Below are 15,562 nucleotides of genomic sequence, written 5' to 3'. Positions count from 1 at the left end.
TGCTAACATGAAAAAAAATGCCAGTTTCCTTCCTTCTGATGTCCCACCATGATACAGAAAACAAGCACATATCAGAACACATTGACACTCAGTAGCACCACGTGCAGATCACACATTTAGATTCTGCTCATGGTAGAACTGCAAGATACATACCTGTTGGCTTTTTTTCAGGGAGAGAAATTCTGCCATCTGACACAGAATCAACAAGATCCTGAAACTCGGCAGGAACTTCAGCTTGCTTCCAGCGCTCGTTGTCCAAGAGCAGGCTAGTTACAAAGACAAAAGAAAGGAGGATGAGAAAACAGTATACCTCATCTGGACACCTCCCTCACCTGTACCACTGCTGAGTCAAACCTACAGTAATATATAAAGAGCCACTGGCCCAAAATGTTACATCAGCAATCCTCATTAGAATGAGGTGGCCAACAATCAGTATCAGCAAACCAGAAAAACACCCTGTTGGCCTGGAGATCTTACAGTCTCTTCATGCAAACTATCACAGAGTACAGACGATCCCAATAGGGAACAGAAGTCCTTGTAAGATCAACGCCACTGAAATAATGGGGAAATACTGCAACTTTTGATGCTTTTGATGAATGAGAACAAAATAACTTTATATGTGTTACTGGGAAGACTGTTTCCCAGTACGGGGTGGATTTCTGTGGTGCGTGGGTTGATTTTTTTTTTCTTGCTTTTTTGGAGCTTTTCCCCTCCCCAACTAATTCCTGAGATAGAGCAACCCCATCCTCCAACATCTCTTCTGAATTCTTTCTGTAGCTACAAGCTGTCCCTATTTACTTAACCACAAAACAATCAAGTTTAAAGAAATTGCCATGAAAATTGTAAAAGCCTAAAACAATTGAAAATAATTGTGTTTTCAAATGGGTTCCCATCCTGTCCCTCTTAAGTACGACTAGATTATGAGTGCTCCAGGCAATGAAAGATTTGTGTTTTCCTTGTGTCATGTAGAAACGTGAAGGTCTTCTACACAGAGATACCTTAGCTTTGTCTTCCTCTCCTCATGGAACCTATTCACAAATTTATTGGCTTGGCTTTGAAGTGCTCCTCGCAAGGACATACTTTTTCTGCCGCAGATCTGCTCAGTATCTAAGATAAAGCCCTCCATCAAGCGAGAAAGAGCGACAAACTCATTGGAATTCAGCTTCTCTAGGAAGCCACCCTGTATGCAAAGGAGACACAATACCACAAAAATTCAGAGGAGTCAAGAATCAAGTAGTCAGCATGTCTGAGGGCTAAGGAGTGTTTTAACGGCACAGTTTTTTATTCTACATGGGACAGGGTAGGGAGACTGCTGCACAAACAGCTGTCTTGTCAAAGACTATGCATTCCCTTCATGGAACTTCAAAGACAGCGAAGTCAGAATATTAAAAGAAGTAGTGAAACCCATGTTACTTTACAGTGACATGATACATTAAAGCTTGTGTGCTCTGGGCATTAATTAACTTCAAGTGACTGTGGAAACAATTACTTAATTCCATTTGAGAACACAATCTCAGGATTCTTACTCCCTTAAGCCAGTAACTTGGAGTAACATCTCACTGAGGATGAGATACCACCAGCAGCCTGATCCAAGCTCCTTACCTTTGCTCTTGCCATAAGGAACTTGACTGAACGATCATGGCAGATATCAGAAGCATTATACAGCAACTCTTGAATATTATTTGCCAGCCTGCCCAGCTCCAGTTCAGTCAACTTCATGTCATCACTGATCCTACAAATGACAGAACCATTTCCCTGAGCATCAGTTCACAGAAAACTGTGTTTCTGCTCACAGTTTGAAGGAGGAAAGAGCTTTGCAACAGCTGTCAAATATAGTCAGTTAATCACCAAAGCCACTCCGTACAGATGGGACCATTTAAACTGCTGTCAATGCCATTTCAGTCCCTGTGACAGGCAAACACAAAACTGAATTGTCCTTATATTTTGTTTTAGTATCCTAAATACAATTACTTAAGAAAGAAACCACGCAGCCACTACTAACACAATAAATACTGCCGTGTTTTTGAACTAAACACCACCCAGCTCCTGTAACATTTGAGCACTGTCAATGCAAACAGATAAACACAGCATTTTAGTTCCAATGCAGGTGTAAGCTTTACCACAAACACTCTGTGCTCTCATGACTGTACTCTGCTGGCCATCGTTCTGCTACCTCTTTATCCTTCAAGCTCCCAAGCCTTGCCTTTTAAAATTAACTCTGTGGCTTGTCTTTCATCGTGAAGCTCACACACACAAACAACTCTGCCATTCACCAACACAAGATGAGTGTTGGGACATGCAATAGCCTGAACCTGCCTAATGTGCAACACATTTAATTTAAATTAATTGTGATCTGGAGGAGGAAGGTCCCTAACAAAGTGACATATAGGGGTAGATGCTTGAGTGCCACCCAGCAGGAGCAAGCAGACTGCTTGCTGCCTTACCCTGCTGAAAGATGGAAGAAGTGCTATTTCAATTTTACTTCATAAAACTGTATCCAGGCATGTTGGGTTTTGAAGTGGCTCACAGCTGAACCCCCAGCATGCTACACCTGGTTCTTTCACAAAAGTAGCTGATGACAGCACAAAAATTTGTCAAGGTTACAGCTGTGCAGTCAGCCACACCATGGGGCAGCACTGCCAAAGTCTTCAGGTGTACAAGTTAACTGAGAGCAGTAGATTTGCTCTAGAATTCATCAATTCTGTTAACTCATTTTAAGAGACAGTAGAAAAACTAGCCACAGTAAACGTGTGCAGGGAACAGAGATGCCTCTGTCAATTAAGGCCAAGACAAGCGATCTGTCTTCTGTGTAGGGTGGATTTGCATCTCCCCTGCTCCCTACAGAAACAGGCTTCCCAGCAGAGCAAACAGGAGAAGGGGATCTTTTCTTTAAGAAGTGACATCGTCAGTTCCTGTACCACTATATATATATAGCTAACCAAACAAATGTGAGTAGGAACCGTGCAGTCCAGGGGCAGTGTGTAGGGGTGATGGAGAGCCACCTCATTTACCTAGAAAAGCACATCCTCCCAGTGTAAGTTCTGTAGCATACAAACATCCCAACAGCCTGCTCCTGCTAGCTGAGGCAGGTATTGCATGTACTCACATCATCTCCACTCCTCCTGGAGTAACAGACGTTTGCTCCTTGCTGGATGAAGAGTCGGTAGTGCACTCTGGTTCAGAGACTGAATCACTGCTACAGGGCTCGCTGTTGGGAGAAGTGTTTCTCTGAGAGGTAGTGTCAGCTGCTACAAGTGGGAGGTCCCCCTCACCAAACGCATCGCTTATAAACATGCCTTCGTGAGTCAGGTAAGCCACTTCTGTGTCCACGGGACTGTCTTTCACAGAGTTCTTTTGCAAGGTGTCCTCCAGGTCTCTGGTTCTTTGGTTCTTGTCTAGAACCAAGAGAACCACGCTACGGATAGTATTTAACGTTGCCTAGAACCAAATATAACTTTTATTACAAAAAAAAAAAAAAAAAGACCCAAAACCCTGTACCATACGCCTGCACAGGAAAAAGATTTTCTTTTAACCACAAAAATCTAATGAATTCCTGGCTTTATTTCCTGTTGTGCTATTAGCATTCATGGCCAGACCCATCTGTCTTTGATGGTAACCAATATCAGATGTTTCTGCAAACGGTGAAAGAAACCTCATTTGGAGCAATCTAACACATCCAAAAGTCTTGCCCTAATCCCCAGCAGCCTGAAATGGATGCAATCAGGCTACAGGAGGTATTATCTCCTTCCCAGTGCTCTCTTTGTTAGCACTAATCATTTTTACCCTGGATGGTGATATTCACATATCTCTCTTTCAATCAAAAGTTTGAATTCTATAATCAAAAGGAACACCTAAAAACTTCACACAGAAAGTAACTTCATTCTGTTTTGTGTCTGAACCAACGACATGAAAATCTTCACAAATTAATGCCTTACCTTAATTCTCTTGAGGAAGATAGTAAACTTAGAAAAAATATCCTTCAATAAATCAAACCACTGAGGGAAATTCATCATTCTTATCTGGTCTGCAAGCCTAAAAAAAAAAAACCAATATTTGGTAAACAGCAAATATTTACTAACCACGCTGACTACTGGCACACCAAGAGCAAAAGCAAGCTCTAAATGGAATTGTAACTGTAAGGAAAACTGTGTAGACTTTTATCTGTCAAGACAACAGACATCACCTGAAAAACTGTCGTGATTAACACAGTGTATGCAAGTGGAATGGAAAAGTAGGCACAGAGAGATAGATCATGCCAGAAAAGCAAGAGCCTCACTTTAGTTTTTCTAGGGCATAACGCTCTTTTTCCAGAGATAAGTGTGTGTTAGCATGAAGGAGGAGATGGGGAGATAATAACATTTTTATTAATCATGTAGGGAAAAAAAGACAAGAAAATTAAAAAGTATTTTGCAAATATTAAAACAGCTGTGCTATTAAGTTCATTTTGCTGCATTGCAATTAAATCACTCTAATAAAAATTCAAGTCAGCTGTTTGCAGGAGAGGGCAGAAAATTCACTGACTGAACAGAAGCTAAACCCTGTAACGTGGAGCTAGGATCCAACTGCAGAATAATAAACACTAAAGAATGGTGAATAAATCTTCAGCGTTTAAAAACAGTGCTGTGCCCAGTCTCTCCTCAGCCTCAGCACGAACACCGTGCAGATTCTGCTGCTCACTCTGCACTTTCAACTGCTCTGGCTTTCCTGCCTAGGGGCAGCCCTTTGCTGATCCAAATGAGACATGAAGCTACAGGAAAACAGAGGCTGGTGGGGTCCTCTGGAGCTGGGACCTCTAAAGATCCCATGTCCAACCTCTGCTTTTGCTCGTGCCTGCTGCCCCTCGCCCTGTCCCTGCACACCTCTGCAAGGAGCTTGGCACAATCTCCATCTCTGCTGTACCCCTCCCATGGCACAGCTGCAGGCACCTCACCCCTGAGCTTTCCACTCCCCAGGATTGCCCAGCTCTTTTGGTCACTAGATCCCAATGTGTTTTTTGCACTGGGGAGTCCAAAGCTGAGCACAGCAACTAGATGCAGCCTCGAAACAGAGGGGAAGGATTCCTTTCCCCGACTTGCCAGCTATGCTAACACAGACCAAGCAGCAGCCACAAGGACACTCCATGGTCCACAGCCAACCTTTCCATCACCAGAACCCCCAGGCCCTGCCACGCAAAGCTGCTCCAAATCAGCTGGTCTCTGCCTCTCATCTTGTGAGGGGCTGCCCCCTACTGGCTGCAGGACATGGCATTTGCCTCTGCTGGGCTTCGTGAGGTTCCTCCTGCTGGCATTATCTGATCTTTGCCCAGGCAGCTCCTTTCTCATTCACGTACAATGTACTGAAAGTACCAACGCATTTTAACACCAACAGGGAACACCTTCACATAGTAAAGAAGTGTATGCCTAGACACAGTACTCCAGGCTGCATGCAGCAACATTCAGAGAATTTTCACATTTATTTCAAAAGCAAGTTAAATTTAAGGGAAAGATTTCTAACATCAGAGTCTGAATGAGAAGAGGAGCATATGCAGTTTTTCAAAGAAGTGAAAAGGAGCAGAGGCTTAAGGTGAAACAAAAGGAGAATCTTCGATTATATGGAAACTGATATAAAATCAGAATGGTTAATTTATCTGTGCTAAAAGCATCCGTCTCCTAACCCCCACCCACCATTAAAGAAAAACAACACAACTGGCTGTATACTTACTTAACAATCACTTCTGTATCTATTTCTTCTATCTGCGATACCGTATTAACCACACACTGTCAAATTTAAAGGGGAAAAACAACAACAAAAAAACATCTTAGCTTCTTTCTAACTGCTGCCGAGTTTCATAGCATGCACAGTAATCCTCAAGTTAAATAAGGAAAAAGAAAAACAAAGCAAAGGCATATTCGTATCATTTAATATCTTATTTCTCTAAGGAATAAAACCAAACAAAATAAAGACAACCCCTCAGACATCTGGTTGCAAAATACCAAGGGCCTCAGCTCCTATATTTCTCCATGCCTACTGCTACACTGCAGCCTTTGCTCATAGGACCCTTTGAGGTACCACTTTCAGCCACTGCATATGGAACTGGCCAGCTTCTTTGGGTCTCCACAACAATGGATTTTCACTCTAAATGCATCTTTTGTTTCACAGTGATTTGTTTACCCATCTCTTCTCGCATTACTCTCTGTTAAGCTCACGGTATAGATTGACTCCATTTAGACTGAAGCAGGGTATTTCCTCCAAGCATCAGTCAGTAACCTGATGAAAGGAGTCAGTAGCACAAGGACTCATCTTGCCTTTAAGTGAACAGAGCCTGAGTGGTGACTGACTGCTGGCAGCCATCTCATGCTACATAGATTTTACTTGCATTTCAAATAATGATGGTCAGTACTGAAGCTTCTTAAAAACACACTTTGCTCTTGAACTAAGCAGGGTGCACAGTGCTTACAAACCTCTGCTCTTCTACCCATCTGGCAACAAGGAGTTACTTAAGTACTGACCAAAACAGGTCAGCAATGCCATTTAACAGCAAACACATTTGGGACATGGGAGGGAAATGGCTTCCTATGTTAAGGAAAAATACAGACTAGATTATCTCTATAGGTCCCTTCCAATCCCTATGATTCTGTGCCAACAGGACTCTGATCCTATCCATTTTCCCTTTTCAACAGGAAGTTATGTTGGAAATGGACAAAACTTGGGTTTATTACTGAGCAGAGATCACAACGTAGCGACTGAGAAAAACACTGACAAACTACACCATTTGGGAAAGCTGTGTGCTAAATGAGAAAAATTAAGCTAAAGTCAGTGGATTCATAATAGTGGCAATCACACAGAGAAAGCTGTGATTTTCTGCTATACTTGGGCTGCCCACTCCTTGCAGAAGGTTGTCTCTGCAAACAGACCTCTGTGCTTCAGGAAGCACTTCGTGTTTGCAGGCTCCCTGCATATGAGGCCATCAGCCAGCAAAAAGTTTCAGAGCTGTTCTTACGCACATCAACAAACAAACATTTTTTAGGGGTTGAAGGAAAAAACCTCAGGCTTACCTGTTTTATTATGTTCTTTGCAGTAATACTCATTTCATTTCCATATATTTCATAAAAATTTAGCTTTCTTTGTTTTAGAAGTCCAAAAACTAGTGAAACAAGTCTCTCCTGTCAAGAAAAAGAAATATACTAAAAATATCAAGGGGAGAACAAGAAACTGTGCAGCAATAAAATAGTCTATGGATCAAACACATGGAGTTTACAGCAGTCCAGTGAGTCAAGACTAATGCCACGACTGAACAGTACAGAGCTTCCTGTGGAAATACCAGCTACAGGAGTTGCTTCCTCCCAGCCTCCTTCATTCCTGTTCCTCAGTTGTGCACATCCAATTGTGATTAAAAACATATGTGTTTCCTAAGCTTAACACTTCCTTGCCCAGAGCAAGAATGACAGTGAAGACAACAGCTCCAGCACAAGCAAGAAGTGACATGCTGCTGCATGGAGGTGGGAACAGGAGGGCAGAAATGGAAATATTTCAACACGATTGCCATATGTCACCATATATTGCCATATGTCACAAAACCTAACCGTTATACAGGACAAAACAGCTCATAGGAGCTAGCAACTACTGCACAACAGTACACACATTTCAAAGCTATTCTAACAGCTTAATCTTTACGATCTTCAACGGAAGACACCCTGCAAATGAAGCATGCATTCATGGCAGTCATACACTTGATATGTGCACCCATGAGTGCACAGGGAGAAAGAATAATAGCACACACAACTCTCACCACAAAAGTTAATTTTATGGTCAAGCAACTATAAGAGTCCCTGGTCTTTTCCACTTGTGCACTGAAGCTCGTCAAGTATCCAAATCAAAACTTACAAACATTCAAAAGAGAAACAATCGTTTTTTAAAAATAAAGTTACATTGGATCATGTTTCCATATGGTTAGTTACAGTTATTTAATTAGACCGAGTACAGAAAGGTGTGGGGGGAATTTAGATGAGAAATTACATAAAATTGTAATGTTGCTACTGAATCAATTAGTTGGTGCTAATTAAGGATGTTACAGATGCAGACATACTCATCAGACAGTTTATTTCAATAAGAGACATACCTCTTCTAGAATTTGGCAATCATCTTCTAGGGGTCTATTTAAATCATTGCGAGCATAAGTTGAAAACTCTGCAATCATCATTTTATCTATCAGCTTCTCCAGTTCACAGAGCTGTGAGCCAAGGTGCCTAAGGAAAACAGCCATTGAGATATAAACTAAATAATCAACCTGAAAATGAATCATTAGTTCACAGTTGAAGAAAATAACCACCCAGCAGGTAATTTCCATGCAATCAACACCGGCTTAATGGGAGACATGAATCTTTCAGTTCTTAGAGCAGCTGTAAACATGCATTTCTCAGAAGCAGCATCACCTTGCAGGAAAAATATACAGACCTGAATATTAAGAGAAGGTTAAAAATGGAAGCAAGTCTTCGTTGGAAGGTGCTGAGTGCCCACTCTTCCCCAAAAAGGGAACCAGAACCAAGAATATTCCACACTTGTTAGTTCCTACAGCATCAATTTCTTCCACTTCAAGTATTACAACTTCTGATATGGTCACAGGAGATTTACTCCATGTGGCCGAGATAGAGGGACAGCTTTACATGACAGAATGGCTATCAGAGAACACAGATACATTTTCAAATTTGCCACTTTTATACCACTCTATTTTTTTTTCCATGAATTATAGGTTATAAACCACATTTTGCAGACTGTTTGTATAAAACTTAAAGTGAGAACCTCAGAGGTGTTGAACACTCATGGTTTTCCAGGTTCCACTGACACCTCCAGTCAGCAAGCATTTGTAGAAACCGGGTTGCTTAAAACAGACGTTTTTGCCAATGAGAATGAACAAAAGCTGCTGTGTTTTAGATAAACCCAGCTACAACACAGGGAATTCCTGACTTTCAAGAGGCAAGTTGAAGCTGCATTGCTCACCGATGTTACTTCAATGTTGACTTTTAGGTAAGCACGAAGATGCTCTTAGGTAAATTATTTGTGTAACTGTGATTAATGCCATTAGAACCCCGTAGTGTTACCTCAGAGGTATGGAAACATTCAACAAGAGCTGGACTGTTACAGCTTGACTACAATTTGTAGACAACAGGTTGGCCATGAGCCAGCAGTAGCAAAGAAGGCCAACAGTATCCTGGGGTGCAATGAAAAACAAAGTCAGCAAGGCAAGGGAGGTCATTCTCCCCCTCTACTCTGCCCTGATGAGGCCACAGCTGGAGTACTGTGTCCAGTTCTGGGCTCCACAGCTCACAAAAGACAGGTATCTCCTAAAAGGAGTGCAGTGGAGGTCACAAAGATAATAAAGGGTCTGGAGCATATCCTGTATGAGGAAAGGCTGATAGACCTGTGGCTGTTCAGCCTGGGGAAGAGATGACTGAGAAGAGATTTGATTAATGCTTATACACACCTAAAGGGAGGTGGGAGGTAAATGGATGAGGCCAGGGTCTTCTCAGTGATGTGAAGAGCTAGGACAAGGAGTTTTCCCCACTCACATTGCAACTTTTTGAATTTTTTTTAAACCTCTACCAAACCAACCTAGTAGTAAATATTCACAGAAATCCCTTTTTATGGGCCTGCAAATACGTTCCACATGCAACTATAATTTTAAAACAACAGCATAGTCTTGGAGCACCAAGTATTCTCTCTGCTGACACTGCACATAACTTAGGTTACTCAACTGCAAAACAAAACGAATTCTGACCGAGGTTACTAGTAGAAGTACACTCAGTATTGGTAATGTAAGTACAAACACGGCTCAACTAATTCATGAGTCTTTAAAAATAGTTTTGTTTCTTTTTAAGACTTTTTTCTGCATTTTCCTCTGCCTAAAATTCAATTATTTTTCTGAACCAGCCAGAGCGAGTGCTGGAAGAGGTGCCTGTCAGCACAGACAGATCACAGCAGTAACTGTACTCAGTTCTGAACGTTCGCGGTACAGTTGGTGAGCAATAACCATGTTTTTATTACAAAACTGGAAACCACTAGGTTGCAGGAACCGTGTGACCTCAAAACCAAACGAAACAGCAACTCAGCTACATGGACAGCTCTCCAGCTCACCGATACAAGTCTTAGAGCACATTTAACATGCTTCTGTCAGCACCACACCACAGTGGCTGCTCTGCATGTGACGCTTTTGTAGCATACACAGCATTCAGGGTAGCTAATTTTGCATCTGCTGAAAGGATTCTGATGTACTGATACTCCCGCACATCACAGACGACCCTGCCCAGTGCAGCACTGTCCTCCATATGGAGCTTTAAGTATAGGTGAAAAACTACAGCAATATGAGCTGAGGCATCAGCTTTCCACTGCTCCTTCCCATTCCAGCTCTGCTGAGAAATCCAGTTCTGTGAGCTGCTAGGATGAAACAAGAGGGAGCACCCTCTGGACACTGTAAACACAGCTTTTTCCAAGAGCAGACACTGTTGAACATGTCCTGTCAAACCAGTTGTCCTCTGACCACCTTTTGAGCCATGGGGTTTGTTAGCTTCTTGCACTGACTTTTGCTTGCAAAGCTTCTTCCAGCACAAGGGCACCAAAATAAAACATATCTAGCACATTCATTAGTCACGCTATTTATGCTATACTTATATTTTACACTATAACCTTGAAGAATAAAGAAACACAGGTATATCTGCCCCCTTCAGGCAGCAGAACATGCTTAACACATTCTAGCTCTGCTCACATTTTAGACAAATTCTAGATGGTTACCTACCGGAAACTGTGAATGCCTTGAAGTTCTTGCTGCAACACCTCCTGTGTTGTTGCTATTAAGTCCAAAGCTCCAACAAACTCAGAAGTAGACAGTAGCAACTGTACTGTGGGCTGTGTTTGGTGTACAGTAGCCATTAACTTCAGTTTATTGTATGCTTTTATACAGTTACTTCTGGTGAGTGCCAGTCTTAAAACTCGAAGAGATCCTTCACACATTACTTTATCAATTTTGGAGATTTTCTCTCGAAGTAATTTTACAGCCTGGGAGGTTTTCCTGAGGTAGTCCTGCAACTCATGCTGAGAGGTCATTGCATGAAAAAATGCTTCAGAGCGCAGAGAAATCTGATGAGCAATATTGACTTCCACAATGTCCAGATAATGGCTCAGCTAAAAACAGCAGGGAAGGATAAACCAAAAGGCATTGTTATGGCATGACATGTTCATCACCATGCAAAACTACACATTGTGAGTACTACTGAAATGTCTTACTGCATCATGAGGAAATTTTGCTAGTGACCAAAAATGCTATAGTATTTCATTATACCCTTTGTCAGAGCAGAAAAAAGATAACCACCTGGTGTAGCTTGTTCACTTCCTTTTAAGTGACCTCAAAACCACCCTGAGAAGGCTGACCTGATGCCTACCCTTCTTGAAAACAAGAAGGCAAATGGTTTTAAAATACCCAAGCTTTTGTACCACAGTTTGCACGCTGGCACTGTTACAATACACCCATTAACCTCAAGACATTCCTCAGTACTAGCGTGCAAGTAAGAACAGCATACATGTGCAAATATGCTATGCACTTAAGAGTCATTTGAGTTGATAAAGATGCAGCATGACTGCGTTTGATGGAATTACTTTGGAATGGCTCTGTTCAGATAAAAGGCTGTAGCATCATCTTTGCAGAAAAAGTCCTCAGGAGATCTCTGTCTGCAGTTGCTTTTTGCCAACCAGTTTGAGCTGCTGTTAAAGTTATTTCACATGCAATAGCATTGTGGGATTCCAAGAGATAGAGAAGGCCTACATGTTTGGAACCTGAGATTCAAAATCTTCATGTTGAACAAATGCAAATTCATTATGCTACCAGACCACTGGGTTGGCCTGATTATCTGAGCTGTAAAAGCTCTGTGTTCTGGCTCACGCTGAATATGCGAACTCAAAAGACTGAGGTATTAGAATGCTCATCTGAATGCTAATACTCAAATGACCTGGTTTCTAAGAGGTGCCAAGCACTCAAACCTCATGCTGAACTCCAAGAATCCTATCCAGAGATGGAAAAAAGAAAGTCAGTTATACAGTTATTTCCATCTTGCATACTTTTTACAGTGGGGATTTATGCAGTGTGCGAACTCATCTTTTTTGTAATATGTTTAAACCAAAAGCATCCACCACCAATCAGCTGTGACACACCTTACCCATAGAAGTTGAGACAGACTGTGACACAAGGATAAAGGAAAGGGTTATCACGATAAATTCATATATATATAAATTTGCAACCAGATGCCCCATGCCCCCTCACTATGCCAAGTGTTGTAGAACAAACAGAATAAAATGACAGCACCTGCCTCAAAGAGCTTACAGTCCCAATGAAAGGCAAGAAATAGAATGAGGTAAGACAGACTAAATTTTCAGAGGGAAATTGTTCAAGCAGACAAGCAGCAATAGTCTAAGTATGTGCGTTTACAGCAAGTTTTTCCAAAACCTCTTGAAAAATAGTACTGGGATCTGAAGTGGAAATTAGTGCAACAGGATGCCTGTCTACCTGCCTAATTGATGTGAACAAATTTGGGGCAGTTAAAAGCCTTTAAAAAGCAAAAACAAAAAGCGTGGGCTCATTCTAGAAGCATCAAGTAGTGTAACATGGTTTCATGTATGTGGTTTTGGAGGCAAATAGCATAAAATGGTCCTGTTAAGTATTTTTATACTCTCTAAGAAAGCACGACTCACAGCTATCTACAGCCTTATTTCCATCCTGCTCCATCAACGGGGTCTCTGGGTCTCCTTCACTGCAAGTGTTGCTGAGCGTCCATCCTGATGCTGCCAGCCCTACAACCAGACACTCAGCAACTCTCCAGCATGTGCCAGACACAGCCTTTTCATCTTTGCACAGCAACTGCCACAAGAAACTACAAAGTAAATTCCTAGAAGCCACTTTATGGCATGGTGGACAATGTAAGGAAGGAGCAAGTTACTTTGTAGCGGGGCCTGTCTGGTTCAGCCAGATATGGGGGGATTCTTACCTTTTCTTGAAGTAACTTGGAGGAAGCTGCATCACGATTTCCTTTTCCACCAGCAGTACTAAAATGAGACCATGGTAAAACGGCATTAAATGTTAAGGAATCTTCCAAGGCAAAATCTGGTTTCATAAAAATCTGAAACAGAGAAACAAAAGAAATAAATGCATCTCTCTCACCCCTTATGTTCTTGCCAGTTAAAAGACATTCTGGTTCACAAAAGTAACAGTGACCTTATTCGTTTATTTCTTCAAAAGTCAAACTTTCATTTATCAACTCAAACATATCCGTTCTAGACCTTATAACTGTTTTACTTCATGCTTTAAAAGCTTGCATGATCTGACAAATCATCACGTTCCTAGAATTTGAAGGGAGCTCCAATATTACCTGGGCTATCAAGCACTCAAGATGATCTAAACATCCTAAGCATGAAAATGCAGGTAACACTAAATTGCACACGTATCTCTAAGGGAGAAGTGCAAATATTCTTCAACAGCAGAGGCATCCTGTATTCATTTCTGGGGCCTTAATTTCTAGCAGACTGAAGATGCAGCTGCTCAGCTGCCCACAAGCACCAAGTGGTGCTTAGGAAGGAACAGAGCCTGAAGTCCATTTCCTTTAGCGCAGTACAACGAATGTACCTGTCACTGAAAGACTTGGTTGTGTTATTTGCACTTGACAAAACTACTACAGACTTGAGGCACTCAACTAGACAGCACTACCTCTGTTTATGAAGTGTAAGTTTAATAGGTTCAACACAGACTATAGCATCCTACTATACTCAAACATTCTTCTTTATTGGACATTGCAGTGACAGCTATTAAGGTGCATTCATAACTGGCACAGGGATGCTGACCCATATTAACACTCTGGCTCTTTAATCTACTTTAAAAATTATTCAGACTGAAGTGGAATCCAGGGTGGTATCTTTTATCATCCTGTCACATAAAAATCACATCACACGTGCTGCAAGAATATATGCAAGAGTGCTTTACTTGAGGATTCAAGGAGCAGAATCTAATGCTAATTCGTACACATTATGTAGTATTCAAACTTGCCAAGCACTTTGGTTTCCCTTTCCTCCTGAAACAGGATGGCTAATTTAGCCTAGCTCTAAAGTTTTAACTACTGAAGACTTTTTAAAATAGCATTCGTATTCTAAGATGATGGGGCTCTACCTCAAGATTGAGACCACAGGAAACAAAACACAGACAATAAATAAAACAAAAAGATTGTTCTTAATTTTGGTAAATTTGATGTGCTAGAGATTGCTTCAATTAACTTGGACAAGACTTCCACATGCAAGAGAGTACATTCGTATATTCAAGGCTCTATATGAGAAATTCTTAAATAAGGTCAATGTTCACAAAAGCCATACCTTAGGTACTTGCTCCAGATCTGTCCTGGATTTATCTAAAATAAAGCAAAACACAAGTAGTCACTCATGAGCAAAGAACTGAAAACTATTTCCTTGAGCACTACTAAATACTACAAGGAGGTTTTCAGAACAAAAGTACCACACTCCTCACAGTGAGTAGACAAGCAATGGTCAGAAATTGAAAGCCTGGAGGCCCTGAATGTATGTGAAAACATTTTTCTCCAGGAAGACAGTCAAACAAGCTGTCCAGAGGCACTGCACATTCACCATCCTTGAAGTTTTTAAAGGCCTGACTGGGTAAAGCAGCCTAATCTGCCCACACAGCTGAAGTTGCCTTAAGGTAACAATTGCACAATAGCTCCTTCTAACCTGAATTATTCTGTTACAAGTACTCTGCTGTCCTTTGCAGTCTAGGCCTTGTGCGTGGAGTGTTCAAAGGTGCTCCTACTCCACTGCTTTGACAATGAAAACATTAGTAGTACAAAGCAGTCTACTTAGGATCTCACATTCTGTTATGCAGTGTTCAATCAACTACAAAGGGCTAGTAAAAGGTCCTCTAACACTATCTCAGTTTTGGTAATCCAAATCAAAGCCACCCATATAATGACTTATGCATTCACCCTCCCAGTGCTGTGTGCAACAGCTGGCCAGGATGAATAAGAACTCAGGACAGTCTCAAACACACAGTGCACCTTCTCTCCGAGGTAAGCTCCACTGACACTAGAATAGGGTGAGCTAGATGAGCTGGAAGAACAGGCACATAGCAGTGAAAAGTGTAGAATTCTAAAGTAATAAGCCAGTCTACCTGTTTCTGAGAAGTGTGGCAGACACTACATCAGCATTATCTCCCACATCTCTCTCACCTCTTTGCCACCTTGTAGATATTGAAATATAGACCAACTCTTACAGAAGGGAAAGGCCTGGTCTTGTGGGCTGGAGTTAGCGAAAAACAGGCAATGCCAAAAAAAGAAACTAGAACATCCAGAGCTCTGTTTCCCTAATGATGCTTCTATGAGGAACTGCCCATCCACACAAACAGGGAGCTTCCAATTACTTTGGTGACAGTCATTTTCTTTCTCAAAACAAAAAACTCTTTCAAAATGGATTAAGCTAAGCCTGAAGAAGAAATTTCTATTTTGCAGTACGTGCCATGAACACTCACTCAGGGACAGCTGCTTCAAAA

The 15,562-nt window shown here is 41.5% G+C and overlaps 1 protein-coding gene across 2 annotated transcripts in view; it reads right to left on the bottom strand.

Annotated features, from left to right (window-relative positions):
- Positions 1 to 15,562, bottom strand: part of VPS54 (VPS54 subunit of GARP complex) — a 40,376-nt gene that overhangs the window by 12,649 nt on the left and 12,165 nt on the right. For both annotated transcript variants that reach the window (XM_065739585.1, XM_065739586.1), the window contains 11 exons: positions 14,380 to 14,414; positions 13,008 to 13,139; positions 10,769 to 11,154; positions 8,099 to 8,225; positions 7,035 to 7,142; positions 5,701 to 5,756; positions 3,936 to 4,032; positions 3,107 to 3,438; positions 1,603 to 1,732; positions 999 to 1,180; positions 154 to 266 (listed from right to left, as the gene is read on the bottom strand). In XM_065739585.1, the coding sequence (XP_065595657.1) occupies positions 154 to 266; positions 999 to 1,180; positions 1,603 to 1,732; positions 3,107 to 3,438; positions 3,936 to 4,032; positions 5,701 to 5,756; positions 7,035 to 7,142; positions 8,099 to 8,225; positions 10,769 to 11,154; positions 13,008 to 13,139; positions 14,380 to 14,414 (1,698 nt within the window). The remainder of the gene's footprint in view (positions 1 to 153; positions 267 to 998; positions 1,181 to 1,602; positions 1,733 to 3,106; positions 3,439 to 3,935; positions 4,033 to 5,700; positions 5,757 to 7,034; positions 7,143 to 8,098; positions 8,226 to 10,768; positions 11,155 to 13,007; positions 13,140 to 14,379; positions 14,415 to 15,562) is intronic.

Source organism: Cyrtonyx montezumae, unplaced genomic scaffold (genome assembly GCF_038088225.1).
Source record: "Cyrtonyx montezumae isolate F1298 unplaced genomic scaffold, pur_monq_1.0 scaffold_24, whole genome shotgun sequence".
In the NCBI taxonomy this organism is placed as follows: domain Eukaryota; kingdom Metazoa; phylum Chordata; class Aves; order Galliformes; family Odontophoridae; genus Cyrtonyx; species Cyrtonyx montezumae.
This window is presented reverse-complemented; position numbering and strand designations above follow the sequence as displayed.